Here is a 19,437-nt window from a genome sequence, read left to right as displayed (position 1 = left end):
CACACTCACAGCTGGACATTTAACTGATATGCCCTTGAGCTGTGTTCCACTCGACAGTCCCCCCCCCCCCCACAGATGGATACACAACTGTCATGCCCCAGTGCTATGCTCCCTGCTAGTCTCCCCCAACCACAACTGGATACGCAACTTTTAAGCCCTTGTGCTGTGTTCCATCCCACTGCCACTGCCCCTGCCCCCCCCCACACACACACACACACTTGACATATAAACTATTCTCTTGTACTGGATTACCTCACCTACCAGTTGCTCCCATCCTGTTGCCGACGTCTGCCATGGGTGTTCAGTGCAGAGGCACATTAGTAGGAATCTTGCCTTCCTTTAGTATGCCTATATCAAAGGGCAAAGTCTTAAGTTAAAGCTTGATTCCTGACTTGTCAACACCATTTCTCACAATATGGTAACCACATTTTATACCATGCTAAGATGGACCATGTAGTACAGAGGTTAAGCTAATGAGGAACGTAGAGCTAATCACACCTGCATAACACTAGCTTGCTCAATTTTGCTTGCCCTGTCAATGACAGATGTACATTAAATTCTTGAACAGAGCTCATTAATCTCAGAGCGCTGGAGCTCTGTGGTACAGATAGTTTCAGTACTACCAAGGTCTATTCACTGGTCTAAACAGTCTTAGGACAAGTAGAAATGTAATAACCTATGACTGTGTGGAAAGTTGATGACCAAATGAAAGAGGAGAGAACAGAGAGGGGATATTGAGCAATACATTCTAGTACAATGACCCTCCCACCCTCAGGTCAAAGGGTAACACAGTAATCTGTTTATAGGCAACAGAGAGTAACTAGCAGAGAGGTACCAAGTAGAAAAGATAACAGCATATCTAGTGTAATCTGTTTGTCAAGAGAAAGGACAGTGACCAACTTAGTAAGTGGGAGTGCAAGGACAACTCAGTTGGGAGTGGGTGCTAAAAACTAATTTCCAGCACAGGCATAATGCATTTGACAAGATGACTTTAATACACAGCAAGGTTCTTCAAGTTAAGTACACTTACATTGTACAAAGACAAAAGTCTCAGTGAAAACGTTTAGGAACTGGCCCTTGTGACAGAGCTTCAGTAGTAGCTGGGTTGAATATATTGACCAGAGGCTCTGCTCTGTAAAGTTGTTGACTGAGTAATGCCACTGGCATCTCCCATTCTGGTGAGCAGTGAAGGCACTAGTGACTTCCGGTGGTGGTGTAACCCCAAACTGCTTCACCAAATGGGAGTTTGTGCCAACTATGTACTGAAAGCACAGCTTATTACTTTTTTTGTTCGTGTAGGAGTGCCCCCCCCCCCAACAGGTGCAGAGGTACATTACACTCTTCCTATTTTTAGCCTGCCTCAGGACGGCTGAACGCCTCTTTTGCAGTGCTGTATCTGTACTATATACATTACTCCAATGTGCAACTGCAGTTCTATTTGTAACACATACATGTACTAAAATGTTTCTATATTTTTCTCTTCCTGTTCTGTTCTTGTCCTTTTGCAGGTCTGTCTATTGCAGATGCAGAGAGTGGTGGCAGCAGGCACCTGAGTCTGCATCACTTGATGCATTTAGTGTTACAGTTGCCAGTTTTAACCAGGGTGACCTTAATCTTCCTGATGAATGACAGGCCTGGTGACGGCAACTAGGAGGACTTGGCAGTGGCCTCTATTGGCCACATGCATGGGAGAGGTGTCAGCAGTTGGACACCACAGCAAACATGCATCGTGGAGGGTCTAATTTGGCTGTGGTTACCTGGCAACAGATGTATTGGTTGGTTGTGTCCAAGGTATGCAGACAGCTGGACATCACCCTAAACATGCATCATGGATCTTTGTCTAATCTGACTAGTGGAGTCAGGTGATCAGTCAACCCTGATGACTGCAACACCAGGGATGGCCAACAGTCATGAAGGTAACTACAATCTGGGTGGTCTATCCTCTGGGTCAGTATGGCATGCATCTTGTACCTGCCTTATACCCCCATCCAGGTACTCCCCCTTCTCATATGGTCTTTTTCTGGTCTGTAATAGGTTCATAGTGTATAGTAAACCTCCAGACACTGGACCCAACCCAGTTTGGTTTCGTCAAGGGCAGATCATGCCTACTCAACCTGGTGGACTTTGAGAAGGTCACTAAAGCAACAGATCAGGGCAAAATCATTCACACTGCCTACCTTGACCTGACAAAGGCATTTGACAATACCCCACTTGGGCATTGTTGACAAACTTAAGAGGTTAGGTACAAACCCTATGTTACCCTCTGAATAGCCAACTGGCTCAGACAGGACCCAGGAAGTTAGAATTGGAGAGTCTACCTCTACAAAACAGGCCAGTCACAAGTGGAGTCCCTCAGGGATCAGTCCTTGGACCATTCCTTTTTGGCATTTACTTCTCAGAAGTCAGGGCCAATGTCAATGGTTTCTGGCTGACTAAATTTGCAGAGGATTGCAAATTAGGAGCTGTCATTGAATCTAACACAAAAATGCTCTCCAGGAGGGGTGCCAGAGCCATGGACTAAAACTAAATGCCAAGAAATGCATAATAGTATCCTTTGGGAAGTCCTCCATCCCTGGTAACTATCATATTGACACACCCCATAGAGTTAACCCAGTAGTCAGGGATGTAGGGACACAGATACTAATATAGCCTTTGATCATCATGTGTCTACAGTGGTGAGGAAATCATTCCATGTTACGCAACTTAAACAAAAATATGGCGTCCAAGTCCAAGGAAATCACTGTTGCACTGTATTCAGCATTCAAATCATATAACAAAAAGATGCAATGCTGCACACTGTACTGTATTCCTAATCCAAAAATGCAGTCACGGGCTAGAATAAAAACTACTTTATTATAAAATAAATGCAAGGTTTGTTTCCACCCCTTTGATTGGGTATTATTTGCTCCAGTATCCCAAACTTTAATGTATAACAATCCATGTTCCTCTCCAAATGTCTATATAGTGTACTGTTCCTATCCTTTTCCTAATGTTGTATAAATGGTCCATTAAATGATACATTTAAGTTTGGGATACTGGAGCAAATAATACCCAACCCGAGGGGTGGAAACAAACCTTGCATTTATTTTATAATAAAGTTTTTTCCTAGCCCATGACTATTTTTGGACTAGAGATCCAGTACAGTGGTGCACTGTTACATCCTTTTGTTTTTATATGATTTCTATTGAGTTACATGGTTACTGGTGTTATGTATTCAGCATTCTTCAGACCCATCATTGAGTACAATGCAACCTTTGGTATGTACCTAACCAGGCATATCCAACAACTGGAATGTCCACAGTAGTTCCCCACTAAATGAATACAGGACATAAGTAATATGTCCTATGCAGACCACCTCAAGGCCTTATCCCCGTATTCTGTCATCTACAGGCTTTTGAGGGAAGATCTATGCCTGGCATACAGGGCATTGTCAAGATCCCAATCTGGTGGAGCTCCTGAACATCCACAAAACAGTAGCAGAATTACCTGTTCTAAAGACTTAAACCTTGCCTGTGATATAAATAGGAGAGATAGGTATGTATCCCCAGACTACCCCATCTATAGAACAGGCTCACCATCCATGTGAAGCAAAGTTCCTCCCTAACCCAATTCAAGTGCACCTTGGACAACTGGATGGGAAACCGGAAATTCAACCCTGGTTTGGCACCCATGTCTGTAATGCAAACAGGTAACCTGTAATGGTTCATCTCCCAGGCCCATGACAAAGAAAATAGAACTGAATTTACAAATTTAAGATAATCACAATGTTCACAGTCCAGCAGACATTCAAATAATGAGCAAATATATTAACAGTGGTGAAAAAACAAATGAAGATTTGCTATAAATAGTAAATACTGGAGGAGCAGGTGAGAAGAGGGAGGCAAGTAAAAGCGATTTAGGTGAGCGATGAATTAGTTGTATCCTGTGGTAAAGCACTTACTGTCAGATTTGTGATGGAGGTATGTTTGAGCTATGCTCCAAAATTAGAGAAATGAGATTTTTTAGACAACAGGGGAAGGATTCCTAGAGCTTTGGTACAAGACTGGATGAGTAGTGATCAGTGCAGTGAAATTTTGGTGTGGAGTCTGGAGTGAAGGATTTTTTTTTTTTTTTTTTGGAGAGATTGAGGGGATGTCTTTACTATGGCGTTTGACAGCAAGAGGCATTACTGTTCCCATCTACCATTCCTCTTCAAATATACAAAATAGGGGTGGGTCTGTTTAAAAAAAATGCCCTTCCCCACAAGCCATCATTCCTTATGGCTATCCTTATGTATATTCTACCACTTGCTATTCCTCCTTTTATACCTTTTGTATTTGCCTTTTTCTTCCCCATTTATATAAAACACACTGGCACTTTGCTGTGCTGGTCCTTTCTGGCCTGCTCATAATGTCAGCAGTTACAGTGATAAGGAGCATTATTTTGTGTAGGAATGTGAATAGTCTTATGGATGCTTCTTTGCCATTCTTGTGTGATATCTTAGCATGACCCCTTCACTACAATTCCCTAGCAAGACTGCTCCATGTAACATGGCTAATTTACTATACAACCCTTTTCTCAGATCACTGGAAATATGCCAGTCCTAATACATGGCTAAGTAGTTACTGGGCATGTTGGGCAAATTAATCCTTGATATATAAACAAATGTAGTACATAGATAATGCTGTGATTAAGCTCTGAAACTGGGGAAAAATGAACTTAAACACTTCCATAGTTCGAGACCTGATCTTAACAGCACTTAGCGTTGGGTCTCATGTTGGGTACTAGAAGCAGACAGGGCAAAGAACAGCAGCAGAAGGTAAAATAGTGTTTACAAGCTGTTAGACACTATTCTGCCACAGTTACAAATGAAGTGGTTAGAACAATTTAACAGCTGTTTTACATTCTGGCAGAGATGCACTTCATTTCTGCCTTCTGTACCGCTCACCTCTCCCTGATTTTTCAGAACATGCCTGACTTGCGCCTCATTTTTCATCTTCTAATCTTTTTTCTGGTAAATCACTGAGGATTACAGTCTGTCTATAATGTCAGACTTTACAGTTTCATACTTCTTACTGTCAAGAAGATACATGAAGATGTAAAACCTATATTTTAAGTGAATTAGAACAATATTTTAAAACCTGTCCCTGTCTGACAGCTCATTAAGTACTTTACTGGCTTGAAAAGATGGTAAAATATTTAATATTTCTGTACTTTTTGTAACTGGTAATATGCAAAAAAGATAAAGCTCCAGGCGCAAAGAATTATGATCAGGTCTGCAGCCATAACCCTTGGGTTCTTGACATGGATACTAAGATTCACCTCTCAAGCTTCACTCGAGATGAATTTCTTGGCATCACTAGATGCCCTCTTTTTCCCATTTTTCTACATGGGGGTCAGGATGATGCATTAACCATCGCAATCTCTTCCAATTCAATGCCACACTCCTGCGACAGGCATGAGTATAGAAGGCAGATCTCTCTCACAATCCATCTGCTTTTTTGCTGGACACCCTCATTTCCTCTTACCCTCTTCCTGTCTGTCCTAAATCTTCACCAGATTGCCTTCTGCTTTTCTGCACATGTGCCAAACCACCATAATCTGTTCTGATTTTTTTTGCAACCGGAGCTACTTTGGCTTCTGTTCTTGTATCCTCATTTCTTCATCTGTCCCACAGTGTGCATCCTACCACCCATCTCAGGCACTTCATTTCCATCAGTTCTAGTTTCCTCATCTGCTCTGCCTTTACTGCCCAGGTTTCTGTACCATAATTAGTACTGGTCGACCACCATTTTGTACATCTTACTTTTCAGCTTCTTTGGCATGGCATTCTTCTGTCATACACTGCATCTGACACACTATGCCAGTTGCCTGCACTGCTCTGATTTGAGCTTTGACCTCTTCATTCAGACTTCCTTTCCTCTCAATCACCCCTCCCAGATACTTGAAGCTGTTAACCTGTTCCACTGTCCTCCCTCTCAGTTTCTTTTGATTTTCCCCAATCTACTGCGAATACCGTTGTCTTATCTGTACAGGCATCTATGTCTCAAAGTATACTAATCCTCATGTTTGTGAAAACCAAAGGAGGATCTTCAGAGGCATAAAAGCAAAGTTTTCACAATTCTTTAAAATTGGTTATGGTAATCACAACTAAACTGTACTTAAGTAGATCTAACCAGATAACTGATGAAAAATGCTAAAAATTAGGTCATCTATACTATTATCTACCAAGGAATCAATCAGAAAAAGTAAAGATTCAGAAGATTCCGTCTTGCCCTGGAATACAATTTCTGCTTCTCTTGCCAAACGGTCACCGATCCAATGATAAAAGATCTCCTGGTTCTCGTGAATCGACCTATTCTTACATAACTAATAACACGCTGTTAGATGCTGATTATGTCCAAGCTCTAGTAATTACTGACTCAGTGCCAAGAACCCAAATGGCCACAGCAATACATGCAGAAAAGACTTCCTATATTTTTACTGGTGTGGCTGTATGCAGACTATGGAACATCTAAATGCTGCAGATATTTAGGGATGATGTCTGAAAACATACACATCATTGCCAAAATACAAGCGGGTGGATGCCCTCAGCCTATGAGCTTCACACCAATGTCTCTCAATATTCATAGCTCCGACAGATGTATGTCATTTCAATAAAATTGATCTAAATGATCCAGAAAAATACTGCACTCTGTCAAAAATTAACCTGAAGTCATAGTCCAGAAAAAGAAATATTAAATCTGGAAGTTCAGGTTTTTTTTTTCCCTTTTGGGCGTTTCATTTCTTAGAACTTGACACCACTAAGCTGAGGTGAAAAATTAAAGAGGGGGAAGAACTCAAACTAAAGTGACTGAAGCATGACATTATATACTTTAAGACTGCCTTTTTTTGCAAACTGTACCCAAAAATCCTGAATTTGAATGCACAGAGACAAAAAATGTAGGACACTGATTGAAAACAGGGATGGGTCAAATGAAAAGTAATATCCATCCATTGTTCAGAACAGAACCAACAGTAACTTCATTGCTCTCTCAAGAGTAAACATTAAAAAAAATTACATATTCACAGGTAACAGGTAGCAAAACCAAGACATGCAGACAGCTCACCAATTAGGATGTCGAGATGATCCAATAGGACAGTAGGCAACAAGAACAATATCATTGGATTTACAAAATTCCAGAAGTTTCTCCTGCTTTAGATATGGATGACATTCAACCTGAAATTATACAGAACAAAAATCAGAGGTTCAAGTGTATAATGCCTTCAGGACAGACAAGACTTTCCAGCTCAAGCTGTGCAATCTTTGATATGCTAAACTGCAACAGTTGTGTGTACATCTCACTATCACTTCTCAGCTGGCATCTTGGTAAAGCAAGTATTTACATAAACACTAATTTATAATTCTAGTTCTTTTGGCTTTTCCCGGTTAGGGGTCCACAGTGGAACTCTGGTCCACTAATGATTGGCAGTAGATTTTTTACATACCACTTGCACAAATTCAAGATTTACTTCAGCAGAAAGTGCATGAACAGAACTAGCAGTCAGTATGGTTTGCAAATATATACTTGGACCACATGGACTAGATACTCTTTTCTACCAGCCAAGTGGTGTAATGGCTGGATGTTTACCTACAATGTCAGCAATGGAATGAACCTAGGATGTCAGGACTTACATGGATAAGAAATGAGTAAGCACTGATGGCTTGAAATCTCTTGAGGAGGGAAGGGTAGCTGCCAGTGACCCACTATCTTGGATAAAGGATTGAGGGTTCCAATGCAACAAAACTCAGTATGTAAAAGTGATGTGTAACTGGATAAATGTGACTGTATGCTAATTGTCATCTAAAGAACACAAGGGGGAATATGCTATATGGCTGAAGTAACCTTTAATTCTTAGGCTACTATGGTATGTGCCCGCAGATTAATGTTGCTTGTTACATTTATTCTACCTGTTGCACTAGCAAATCAATAGACTGTACTCCAGTATCCAGCTTCCACCTTCAAACCACTAGAAATGCTTCACATGCAAAATGCAACAACTTTGATTTCCCAAGCTTTTCCAAGTCGGCAGTATGCATAAATGTCACTAGAATAAGTCACAAAGTACAAAGCTGCACCATTTTTGAATGAGGTCAGTGCAAATGAAATTCCTCTTTTGCCAAGATTCAGCAATCTGAGCTGATTTGCTTTAGTAACAGGGCAAAGTCACCCCCCAGTGTGAATTCTACTTCAGGTGCATTTTGATTATTCTAAGCAGAATGTTCATTCAAATTCTGCTTTTAAATGAATGACAAACTGAAAGTTTGTCAGAAAACGTGCAATATTAGTGTGACAAAGATCTCACTGAAAAATACTTCCTACACAACTACAAATATATTATCAACTCCCTCACACAGAATTATTTATTTGTCAAATAATTTCAACCCCCCCCCCCCACACACACAATCTCTAAAAGATTCTACCGACATGGATTCTTACTCTCTTCTGGTGTTTAAATGCTTGTCATGTCCCCTTCTTGCCATAACACACTAATATTTAATCTAAGTTTAACAGTTTACCAAAGCTGCCTTTGGGTCCAAAGTCCATCTGGAAATACAGGCTCCTTCCTACTATAATATTTGGTTGTACCCATCCAAACATGTAAAAAGGCACTAAAAATATAGTGACCCTGCATATTTATAAAATATGTCAATTTATGCCACAGTTTTGGTTTTGCGTTCACTTCTCCAAGCTCAATCTTTAGTTGAACTCAACTTACCACGGAAGATTCTATTCTGTGGTTAAACCTAGTATCTGTTCTCGGGAAAGTATTCATTATCCCATATTTTCCCATAACTGCCAACCACAGAGCACTCAGTGTTGCATCTTGTCAGATATATTCCCTAGGATCAGGAAAATACCATCCAATAATCCACTGCTCTGTGCTGTAGCAGCTCCCTTGATTTCTCCATATTACGTATATTTCATCAAATGTCAGAAAACAAATAGTGCCCCCTGGAGAATAAAATGGCTGCCTTCCTATAAACACTGCCATTGCTTAGCTCTAACTGGGATTCAAAATTAAACTAACCAATTTCAGTACAGAGCTCATATAATCTCGTAAAATGTGAACAATCTGCCAAATAGAATCTATTCTTTGGTTGCAATAAGATTACAAGAGGAGGATTTGGCAAAGAGAAAGATTAACTTGGATTAGTATACATATATCTGCTTGCCTACAGCCATAAGGCCTAACTATTAATCTCTTATAATTAAAGGAAAAGAAAGCCCAAAGATGTCAAATGAAACAGACAACATGGATACTCAACTACTAAAGCTAACATTTCTGCAGTATCTTCACCAGAAAAAGATAATAAATCTAAAAGACCCAGGACTGGGAAACAACAAGATTCAAACTACAGAGTAAAACTAAACAGAAAAACTCACTAACCTGGAGGACTTAAAACTAGCTGTACAGCCAATACAGCTTGCTATTCAGAAATTTTCCGACCAGCTGCAAACCTTTGGGGACTATCAAATTGGAAACAGAATGGAAATAACAGAAGCCAAAGTCCTGGAAAATGAGATTAAGCTTGATAAAATTCAGAACGAAACAGATTCCAATCTTAAATGCCTACAGAATATCCAACAAAAGATCAATCTTGAGGCAAGATCCAGGCAAAACAGTATCATAAGAGGTACCCCTGAGCAGGTTGAACAACCAAAATTACTGGAATCAATTCACCAAATCTTGGGCTCCTTGCTGGAAACCCACCTGAAGCAAAACACAATCGCGACAGTTCATCGGGTGACCTGTTTTTCAAACATGGATAAAGAGAAGTATACGTTAAGTTTCTCAACTATCAAGACACATGTAAAATATTTCTACTTTAAAGTAAAAAATTTCTCATTTGGAATGGTAAAATCTTTTTTGCACAGGACCTTTCCGCAGCAAATAAAACAAGAAAGACAAAAACTCTCCCAGTTCTGTGCATACCTGAAACACAAAATTAAGTTCCAGATGAAATACCTTGCAGAACTTAAATGCAGGTCTCATTATAACACAAAAGACATTAGTAGGTTGTGTTTTTTTGCTGAAATCCTTAATGTACTGAACATAAATACATTAGCCAGCAGCAGGGATTTCAGTCCCCCCTATTATGTAGAAACATTCTGATTTCTACCCTTCAAATTTGTAAAAACACTCCACTCAACTGTAATTCTAGCCCTTCCAGTCTCTAAAGAAACATGTATTCATTTTTTTTGGTATGTGATATAGCCCCCCACTACCCTCCCAGTCTGTCTCTGACTCAACAGTAATGAACTCGCTCTCTCAGCCCTCAGACAAGGTAATTTCTTAGGGTATCCAACCGGTAAAATTAAAAAGGGCTTGCACTCCTTTAAAAAAACATTGGTAACAAAAGGACTAACATTATAGATGTGACTTCTGAGCAACTGATAGAGAGCACAATTCAAACAAACTATCTGCATCGTCACCTCCCTTTTTTTTTTTTTCTTTATATCACATTCTAGTTCACTTCTTGCCCCCCCCTTCATGTCTAGTGTGAGCTCATTTCCGTCCCAGAAAAGTACAGTTGTGTACACCTACCATAAATGTAGATGTTAGAGTGTCTTCACTGTTGCAGTCATGACTGTAGGGTTCTCCCCTGCCGGCAGGCAGCCCTCGGTCGGCCAGAATCCCAAAGTCTGAGTCCGGCGTCAGCTGCTCAACCATGCTCCTGGACGTCAGAGCACCAGGAGTACAAAGCTGACGCCATCTTCTCCAGTTTTTCTTGCCCCAGATGTCAGGAGTCCCAAAATGGAAAAGGTCCCATAACCTTTGCAAATACACCTCAGAAGAATGGTGAAAAAGGGAAATACATAAAAGTAAAAATAAGAGGGGACAGGAGGGAGGGAAACCCAGACTGCAACAGTGAAGACACTCGAACATCTACATTTATGGTAAGTGTACACAACTGTACTATGTTCATCATGTTTCACTGTTGCAGTCATGACTGTAAGGTAGAATCCCAAAGCTGAAAGAAAGGGACGTGGTCATAAAGAGGAAGGGGCGGCTAAAAGGCCCTGCAAGACTGCAGAGGCAAAGCCTGCCCTAGACTTAGAGTAGACAGGTAGATTGTAGTGCTTAGAAAATGTATTCACTGAACTCCAAGTTGCAGCTTCCAAAATGTCCTTGGTAGGAACTCCCCTGAGGAAGGCTGCAGAAGTGGCAGCAGCTCTGGTGGAATGAGTCTGTATACTCCCTGGGATTTGCTTTCCATGGTGAGAATAACAAAATCTGATTCCATGAGCAATCCATTTAGAAATGGTCTGTTTTGAAATGGCTTTTCCTTGGGAACTTGAAGCATAACAAACAATTGTTCTGATTTTCTGATGTCCTTGGTTCTGTTCAGGTAAAAACGTAGCTGTCTGTGTACATCCAAGGAATGTAAGATCCTTTCCCCTTTATTTTGAGGAGTGGGGAAAAAGGCTGGCAAGTGTATAGTTTGATTTAAAGCCACTTTGGAAACCACCTTAGGCATGAAGGTAAAATTAGTCCTCAAAGATACCCTGTCTTGATGAAAAATAATATAAGGTTCCACAGCCATAAGAGCTTGTAACTCAAACTCTCCTGGCAGAGGTTAGGGCTAACAGGATGGCTGTCTTCCAAGATAAAAACTTTATGTCAGAAGAGGCAGCAGGCTCAAAAGGAGGCAAGGTTAGTTTTTCCAAAACATAGTTGAGATCCCAAGCAGGAATAGGAGGAGATCCATAGTTGAGATCCCAAGCAGGAATAGGAGGAGATCTAGGAGGTCTTAAGTTCTTAGCTCCTCTGAGAAACTGTCGCATGAGCTGGCAGGAAAAGATGGGAGGGTCTGTATTATAATGAGCAGAAATAGCAGAGGCATGTATCTTAATGGAAGAGAAAGAGAGACCCTTATGTAAGAGATCTGTCAAGTAAAGTAAAATTAAGGTAATGTTAGGAAGAAGAGTATCAGAATCCTGAGCCTGCATCCAGGAACAAAATCTTTTCCATTTTCCTGCATAAGATTTTCTAGTGCTAGGACGTCTGGCTTCTAAAATGACATCCATAACCTGCTTGGGCAGTAAAGAAGAAATCAAAGGCCCTGGATTAACCAGACCGCCAGGCTGAGAGTTCTGACATGAGTGTAGAACCTGACCCTGATGTTGGGACAGAAGGTTCGGAGACTGAGGTAAAACCCAAGGGGGCTCCAGGCATAGGTTTTTTTTTTTTTTTTTTTTTTTTTTTTTTAAGAGTTGGATACCAAAACTGCCGAGGCCAATTTGGAGCCAACAAGATAATCATCTTGGGCTTGTCCTGTTTTATCTTCAATAAAACCCGTGGAAGAAGAGGAAGAGGCAGAAAGGCATATCCCAAGAGGTTCCTCCAACTGAATGACAGGGCGTCCACTTTCCAAGCTTCTCTGTGGAAAATCCTGGTGCAAAAAGTCTGTAGTTGATGATTGAGATGGGATGCAAAGAGGTCTATGTGATGACATCCCCAGACTGCTGTTATCATCCTGAATATTTTGGTGTCCAGCATCCACTCGTGTGGATCCGAAAGATTTCTGCTCAGACTGTCTGCCAGGAAGTTTTGTTTCCCTGGTAAAAACTGAGCTTGAAGATCCAGATTGCAAGATAGAGCTGTGTCCCATAGATCCATGGCTGGTCTGCAAAGGGGGTAGGAATGAGATCCCCCTTGCTTGTTTATGTACCACATAACTGTGGTGTTGTCTGTCCGTATTAACAGTTGTCCTGGTTGTATAAGATTCCTGAAGGCCAATAGAGCTTTCTGAATGGCTAACATTTCCTTTAAATTGATATGCAGGTGCTTCTGATCCTTTGTCCAAAGGCCCTGCAAACAATTGCCCTGAAAATGGGCTCCCCAAGCATAATCTGAGGCGTCCGTGGTTAGAATCTGAGAGGCAGGAGGCAGACAGAAGGGCTTCCCTTTGTTTAGAGCACATACCCTGGACCACCAAAGAAATTCCTTTTGAAGGCAAGGAAGGACGGAGATCAGTATGTCTAAAATGTGGCAATGCTGAGACCATACACTTTTTAGGTACCACTGTATTTTCCTCATGTGTAGTCTTGCATATGGTACGAGAATGATGCAGGAGGCCATGTAACCCAAAGCCTGCAGGAATTTCCTTGCAGATAGATGAGTTAAAGTTGCCAAGGTTCTGAAAGTTGAAGCCAGCTGTAACTGTTTTTCGGATGTCAGAAATGCCATCTGGGTTGTGGTGTTTAGAAGTCCACCCAGAAAAGTTATCTGTTGTGGTGGTGTCAAATTTGACTTTTTTATGTTTACAGAGAATCCCAGGAACTTGAGGAGGTTCTGTACAAACTCTAGATGCTGGAGTAAGACATCCTTGCTGTCTGCCTGAATTAGACAATCATCCAGATAAGGGTAAATTTGAATTCCCTTGAGTCTGCAGTACTGGAGCCAGACATTTGGTGAAGACCCTGGGGGCAGTAGATAATCCAAAGGGCAGCGCAGAGAATTGAAAGTGCCTCGATCCGGCTTTGAACCAGAGGTATTTTCTGCGATCCTGCCTGATGGGAATGTGTAAATATGCCTCCTTTAAATCCAAAGTTACCATCCATGCATTTTTGGACAGCATTGGAAGTAGCTGCTATAGAGTAAGCATCTTGAATTTTGGAATCTCTAGAAAGGTGTTCAAGACCGACAGATTCAGAATGGGTCTCCATGAGTTTTGCTTCCTTGGGACTAGAAAGAGCCTTGAATAAAACCCTTTGCCCATCTCTGAAAGAGGAACCAGTTCTATGGCATTCATAGCCAAAAGAGCTTCCACCTGGTTTAAGGCCTCCGTCCATTGATGTTTTGGAAGGTCTGGCCATCCGCTTGGCCTTGGCAAGGTATGAAAATGGAATTTGTAACCTCTTAAAACAACATCCAAAACCCATTTGTCTTGGGTTATTTGAATCCAATTTTGATAAAGAGAGAGTTTTCCTCAGAGAGGGGCTTCCAGGCAAGAAGTTCCTGTAGCCCCACAGAGGGAGTCATTGAGTTTGTTTCCTTTGAGATTGTGACCTGTCCTCTCCTCCCCTAGGGGTGGAAGCAGTCCACTGTCTTGGTCTATAAGCAGCTTGTGTTTGAGGCCTCCCTCTGGAACATCAATATCTACCCCTCTGAGGCCTGTCTGAAGTGGGAAAGGACCAATTTTTTGAAGGCCAATTCCTGCTAAATCTAGGAGGCTGTACTTGTAAGAAATCTTTAACTGTTTGCATGGAGTTCGCCTTATCCTCCATCTTTTTAATCACCTCTTCAGCTTTCGATCCAAACAAAACATTATGCTGAACAGGAGCATCCAATAATTTAGCCTTTACCTGTTCAGGTAAATTTTGTTCCTTTAGCCATGCATGCCTTCTAATGACTGTGCCAGAGGCCGCAGCCCTACAAGAAGCCACCAAGGCATCAAATCCACAGTGTAAACCATGCTTCCCAACCTGTTCAGTGGCATGCAATAAAGTCATGTAATTCCTTATCTGCACAGGCAGAAATGGAAGTAAGCTTTTGTTTTAAGACAGACAATAGAAATTGCTGGTATTTAAACATATGAAACTGAAAGTTTAAAGCCCTAATGGACAAGGTAGCAGAAGTGTACACCTTTTTGCCCCATCTTTCTAAGGATCGAGAATCCTTTTCAGTAGGAATAGGATTTTTGGCAGAAGCGGCCTTAACTCCCTTAGGACCCTGAGAAATGGTTTCAGGGTCAGCAGAAGGGTTCTTGTATAAAACTGATGGGAATCAGGAACCCTGTAATATCTATCAGGTTTCACAGGAGCAGGAGGAAGAGAGTCAGGGGTTAAGTTAGCCTCCGAAAAGGCATCATCCACAATATCCAAAACAGGAGGGGTCTATGTTGGGGAAGAAGAAGAAATTCCCTCAGTCTTTTCTTGGATTCCGAATACTCCTGTCCTTCCCAGTGGAAATGTTCCCTCATTTCATGCAAAGTTTCCCCAAAAGAGAAATCCTCAGGGGGAGAAGCTGAAGGAATGGATTCTTCAGCATCAGAATCCCCATAAGGAGGGAAAGAATATTCCTGATCAGAACAAACAACTGAGGAAACACTGTATTCCTTGCCTAGGCCCTGCCCACAACATTGCTAGTTGTCGGTTTTGTGCTAGATTTAACCAATGCACTATTAAGCGTCGGTATGATTTTCCATTACACTATTTTGGCAGAAGATTTAATTATACGACGTCATCGGACAGCCATCAGACTACCGGAATTCACAAGAAACGCAAAGAAAAAGAAAAGGACAGGCATCCGAGGTCCAAAACAGACGAGGCTTCTAAGCCAGTCGCTGGTTTGCTGGTTCTCAGTGAGGCGCCTTCACAGCCCCCGACGCCTGCTGCCTTAGACCTGCAGGCTGCTACAGACTCCCACGTGGAGTCGCCTAGGCCACTGGAGGCTCAAGGTTTTGGACCGAGGCTCAAGGTATTGGACCTTCAGAGACTATTCCGTTAGGTGGGTCCGGAGCTGCTGAGCAGGCATCGGCTTCTGAGGGTGTTTTCAGACCAACTCAATTATGCATTAAAAGAGCTTCAGCGGCAAAGACAAAAGCACCCTTAAAGACAAAGACACCAGTACAACAGCCTCATGGACAGGTCTCCATGCCCAAAAAACAGATGTTCAAAATGGCCGAAGACTTAATTACTTTGATCAGGGGTTCCCATCCCCCACCTGATAAAAGGCCTAGGCAAGAGAGAATATGAATCTTCAGATCATGTTTCCATTTCATCTGATTCCTCTTCTGATCAGGAATACTCTTCCTCCTCATGAGGATTCTAATGCTGACAAATATATCCCTTCAGCCTCTCCTCCTGAGGATTACTCTTTTGGAGAAACCTTGCATACCATGAGGGACCATTTCCACTGGGAGAGCAAAGATTTTTCAGAATCTAAGAAAAGGCTCACAGACTTCCTTTTACTGCCACAACACAGGCTCCTAGCTATTCCACCTGTGTTAGACATTGTTGATGTATTTTCAGAGTCCAGTCTGACTCCAAACTCCTTACCTCCAGCTCCAGTTAAGCCGGACAGGTACTACACGGTTCCTGACTCAAATTCCTTTTCAAAAACCCTGCTGCTGACACAAACTATCTCTCAGGGTCTCAAAGGGGTCAAGGCTTCTGCTGCAAAAAAACCTACCCCCTCTGACAGGGATTCTAGGGCACTGGACAGATGGGGAAAAAGATTTACACTTCTGCTTCCTTGGCTATAAGGGCTTTAAAATTGCCAGTTTCATATGCTCAAATATCAGCAATATGTTATGTCACACAAACAGAAAATGTTGACAAATTCTGAATGTGCAGAAAATAAAGAAATGTAAGATTTATTGCATGCAGCTGAACAAGTTGGATAGCATACTTTGCAATGTGGTTTTGATTCTTTGGAGGCCTCCTGCAGAGCCGCTGTTACGGGTTCTGTTATCAGGAGGCGTGCTTGGTTAAAGGAACAAAGTCTGCCTGATCATGTCAAAGCAAAATTATTAGATGCCCCATTACAGCTTACTTTGTTTGGTGTTAAAGCAGAAGAGGTGTTAATGAAAATGGAGGACAAAGCTAAATCTATGCAAATGGTTAAGGATTTCTTACAGGTTCAGCCTCCAAGATTTAGAAGACACTGGCCTACAAAGAACTGGTCCTTCCAAGTGTCAGACAGACCACAAAGGGGCAGATACAGATACCCAAGAGGCTTCTACCTCCAAAAGTGGAGAAGACAAATCACACCCATACAGGAAAGTCCCAATGACTTCCCCCTGCCTGCACCAAGCACTTATCTTCTGGCAGCACCTTTAGGGGTAAAACTAGCATTTTTTTTTCAAAACTGGCACATAACCCAGGACAAATGGGTCCTAGACTGTCACAGGGCTAAAAGTTTCACTTCCATACCCTACCAAGGACAAATGGTAAGACCTGCCAAAACATCAATGGGTAGAGGCACAAAAGCAAGTATCATCCCTCATGGACATGAGGGCCATTCAACAAGTACCAGAGCAAGAGCAGGGACAAGGATTTTATTCAAGACTTCTTGGTACCAAGAAAGGACAAGACCTGGAGACCAATACTGGACTTATCTTTTCTAAATACATTTCTGGATATACCAAAATTCAAAATGTTGACTCTACAGCAAATTCTGCCCATGCTGGGCAAGTAATCTTTGCTTGTGACTTTAGACCCAAGAGAGGCATACCTGCATGCCCCAATCAGACAAACGTGCAGAAGATACCTCAGATTCAAGGCTGGCTCAATGCATTACCAATTCTCTGCACTGCCCTTGGCTTATTTACTGCACCCAGGATCTTCACAAAGTGCCTGGCACCAGTAATTGCATTCTGCTGACAAAGAGGAATACAAATGTATCCTTACTTGGACGACTGCCTCAAGCAGAGAACAAGGACATTTTACTACAGCATCAGACAAAGAGGAATACAAATATATCCTTACTTGGATGACTGCCTCATTCAAGCAGAGAACAAGGACATTCTACTACAGCATCTGGCATTTTTAGAGATCTCTAACAGGCCTAGGGTACACAGTCAATGAAAAGAAATCAAAACGAGTACCCTCTCAAGAGAGAATATTCCTGGGTGCAAGCTTAAATACAATTGCCCAGATGGCTTATCTCACACCAGACAAAAAGGCAACTGACTACCTATTTCAACCTGTTGGCAACAAAGGCCCAGTTATCTGCAAGAAAAATTCTGCAAGCTTTGGGCTTCATGGCATCCTGCATTCTACTAATTCCATATGCAAGACTGCATAGGAGGAAACTTCAATGGTACCTAAACAGTGTTTGGACTCAACATTGCCACAGCCTGAAAGCAATTATCCTCATTCCCTGCCTGCAACAGGGGTTTCATTGGTGGGCAAAGGCTTGTCACCAGAACAAGGGACAGCCATTCACTTACCTCCAGGCAGACATTAACAACGGATGCATCAGATTATGCCTGGGGGGGCCCACATGGCAGGAAGATGCATTCAAGGCACATAGTCCGCAAACCAAATGCATCTACATATCAAAAAGAGATGAAGGCTGTCAGGGCATTCTGAACAGCTAGCAAGGACCTACTTCATCCAAGACAACTGATAAAGACAGACAACACCACGGTCATGTGGTATATAAACAAGCAGGGAGGCACTCATTCTTACCCCCTTTGCTGACTAGCCATGACTTTGTGGGACACAGCATTGACTTGCCAAGTACATCTGCAAGCACAATTCCTGCCAGGAAAGATAAATACTCTGGCAGACGAACTAAGCAGAAACCTCCTGGATCCCCACGAGTGGAAATTGGATCCACAAGTCTTCACCCTAACAAGGAAATGGGGATGCCCAGATATAGACTTATTTGCCTCTCCTCACAACTACCAACTAAAAAGATTCTGCACAAGGACTTCTCAGACAAGCATGGAGAGTGAACGCCCTATCTTTCAGCTGGAAAAGATTAGCAGTATATGCCTTTCCTCCACTGCCTCTCATCCCCAAGGTACTCCTAAAGGTCAGACAAGAGAAGCCACAGATGATACTGATTGCCCCAGACTGGCCCTGCCAGTACTGGTAACCAGTCCTAAGAAACTTCTCAATGCCCGGCTTGGACCTTGCCTCAAATACCTCATGTACTATCCCAACAAAACAATCTGATCCTGCACAGCCAACTAAAGACCTTAAATCTGGCAGCATAGTGGATAATGTAGTGATACAAAACGCACCTCTCATTAAAGCTGCAATGGATGTCAATTTGGAGGCCAGAAGGCCTAGTACCAGAAAATCTTATGCTGGAAAATGGAAGAGAATCTGTGCTTGGAACCAGGCACAAGGAATTGACACAGCTGTACCAAATATTCCTCAGATTTTGCAATACTTAACGGAGGTGGTGAAACAAAGGCCTATCCCTTTCATCAATTAAAATTCATGCCTCTGCTGTTTCGGCTCATTACAATACAGAACCACCAATCTTCTCATCCCTTGTTAAGATAGTACCTCAGAAGAGCAAAAAATTTTAAGGCCTCCATGGAGATCACCAATACCAGCATGGGACCTCAATTATGTTTTGGAAAAACTCACCCTGCCTCCTTTTGAGACAGCCGCTATAGCTGATATAACGTTTGTATCTTGGAAAACAGCTCTGCTCCTAGCAAGAACCTCTGCAAGACGAGTCTCAGACCTACAGGCACTCATGGCTGTGGAACCTTTTTATCATATCAACTTCAAACTGCAAAACTCCAAACCCTGCTTCACAAGCCTACATAAAACATGCCTCTTCAACCATCTATGCAACTGTAATGGACCCCATGAAGCCTTGTCCAGTCACTATTTCTACACTCCATCTGTCCTGGACAACACAACCACCATCTAACTACACCTATTCATGTGTGAGCAATATATATGCACATATATATATAAAAAAAAAATTTTAAAATAT

The 19,437-nt window shown here is 42.0% G+C and overlaps 1 protein-coding gene across 1 annotated transcript in view; it reads right to left on the bottom strand.

The window, feature by feature from the left end:
* LOC122814951 (estradiol 17 beta-dehydrogenase 5-like) overlaps positions 1 to 8,932 on the bottom strand; it is a 171,754-nt gene extending 162,822 nt beyond the window's left edge. The window contains exons 1-2 of the mRNA XM_044087209.1: positions 8,882 to 8,932; positions 7,089 to 7,198 (exon numbers count right to left, since the gene is read on the bottom strand). Of these exons, the coding sequence (XP_043943144.1) occupies positions 7,089 to 7,198; positions 8,882 to 8,932 (161 nt within the window). The remainder of the gene's footprint in view (positions 1 to 7,088; positions 7,199 to 8,881) is intronic.
* Positions 8,933 to 19,437: the final 10,505 nt, after the last annotated feature.

Source organism: Protopterus annectens, chromosome 11.part0 (assembly GCF_019279795.1).
Source record: "Protopterus annectens isolate FY-2018-M chromosome 11.part0, PAN1.0, whole genome shotgun sequence".
Taxonomy (NCBI): Eukaryota; Metazoa; Chordata; order Ceratodontiformes; family Protopteridae; genus Protopterus; species Protopterus annectens.
This window is presented reverse-complemented; position numbering and strand designations above follow the sequence as displayed.